This window comes from Teleopsis dalmanni, chromosome 2, assembly GCF_002237135.1.
Source record: "Teleopsis dalmanni isolate 2A chromosome 2, ASM223713v2, whole genome shotgun sequence".
NCBI classification, from domain to species: Eukaryota; Metazoa; Arthropoda; class Insecta; order Diptera; family Diopsidae; genus Teleopsis; species Teleopsis dalmanni.
The window spans coordinates 53,214,338-53,216,070 of NC_051847.1; the positions used below are offsets into that span (position 1 = coordinate 53,214,338).

Genomic DNA, 1,733 nt, shown 5'->3' on the forward strand with positions numbered 1-1,733 from the left:
TGTATTTCTTACTCTACAGAAATTAACACACCCGATAAGTTGGAATACCAATACCATCCCGCCTCTGGCAGTGTTTTCACATTTAAAGTACGTGCTGGACATGATGCTCATTTGGCTTTGACCTCGTCTCCCGATCAGAGCGGTCCTACTTATGAGATTTTCATTGGTGGCTGGAATAATACTAAGTCTGTTATCAGAAAGGATCGTCAAAAGCCCGATGTTGTTGAAGTACCCACACCCGATATTTTGAACGGTGGAGAATTCCGTGGTTTCTGGATACGTTGGTATGATAATTTGATTACTGTTGGACGTGAAAATGAGGCTGCAGCTTTTATGTCATACGATGCTGGTTATTTATTCCCAGTAAACTTTGTTGGTGTGTGCACTGGCTGGGGTGCAAGTGGCACTTGGTTGATTGATGGTAAGTTTACGAGCAATGTTAGCATAATACTTAGTATAATTTAACGCATACATTTTCTTTGCAGACACTCTTAGTGCACAACCATCAGCACCAGTTTATGGTTTTGCACCACCAACTGGCAGTGGACCTGGTTGTTGGGTACCTGCAGCTGGTGGCCAAGTACCACCCAGTGCAATGGAAGGTGGTTTCGATGGCAGTGAACAATTGTATATTGGACGTGCACGTCATGAAGGTGATCTTATCCCTGGTAAATTGCATCCATCCCATGGCGTTTGCTATATTGCTTATGGCGGTGGCGAACATGGTCATAATGAATACGAGGTTTTATGCTCAGGTGGCGGTCACTGGGTACCAGTTTACGATGGCAGCATTCCACCAAACGCTATTCCCGGTGGCGAAACCGCTGAAGGTGAACCTCTATTCATTGGTCGCGCTACCCACGATGGCACAATTACCGTAGGCAAAGTACAGCCATCGCACGGCTGTTGCTACATTCCATACGGTGGTGAAGAATTGGCATATAAGGAATATGAAATCTATGTTGCAAACTAATTATTACCTATATATGTATAATACATAGAGTCGCAACTTCGTGTTGCACTCACTTAGCTTTGTAGGATTTGTATTGTGTTTAAAATACTTGAGCAAATTAAAAAAAAAGTAGTTATGCAAAACAAAATGCATTTCTAATTGCACGCGAATAATTAAAATTGTGCCTAACTTTTAAATGTTGTCATTTGTTAAGATGAGAATTTCGAATCTGTTAAAAACAATATATCGAATTATTTATTTTGTCTAAAAACAAAGAATCTCTTTCATTTTTATGGATTTTTTTTAAATTTATAAAATAAATGTTATAAACTTAACTTATAAAAACTGTTTTTACTTGAGCAATGAGTTATTATATATAATATTTATATATGGTTTTCATTTTCGATTTATTAGTTCTTTATAAAAGTTTAATTTGGAAAGATATATTATTTATAATAATTTTTATATTTTAGATATTATTTATTATATTTCTAATTTATAATAAATTATTTTTTTATTAATTTTTAATTTATAATATTGTACGCGGTCTATAAAAAGGAAGGAAGAAGAAAGATAACTCTTAAGACGCAAGAAACGAGATAGAGAAAATCGCGAGGAATTCTGTTTCCGAGGTGTTTCCAAAAAAAAAGTATGCTCATGGCGACGTGCTTGTGGGCTTGTGGCGATGTGCTGATAGTGAAAGTCAGAAAATCAGTTTTTCATTTTGTAGTTGTTATTGCGGATAAGCATCTTCAAGACATAGACCTAACTACGACCACGT

General features: G+C 36.5%; 1 protein-coding gene across 2 annotated transcripts in view; it reads left to right on the forward strand.

The window, feature by feature from the left end:
• LOC119686406 (C3 and PZP-like alpha-2-macroglobulin domain-containing protein 8) overlaps positions 1-1,284 on the forward strand; it is a 23,005-nt gene extending 21,721 nt beyond the window's left edge. For both annotated transcript variants that reach the window (XM_038100983.1, XM_038100982.1), the window contains exons 2-3: positions 20-421; positions 486-1,284. In XM_038100983.1, the coding sequence (XP_037956911.1) occupies positions 20-421; positions 486-973 (890 nt within the window). In that variant the 3' untranslated portion in view covers positions 974-1,284. The remainder of the gene's footprint in view (positions 1-19; positions 422-485) is intronic.
• The last annotated feature ends 449 nt before the right edge of the window (positions 1,285-1,733 follow it).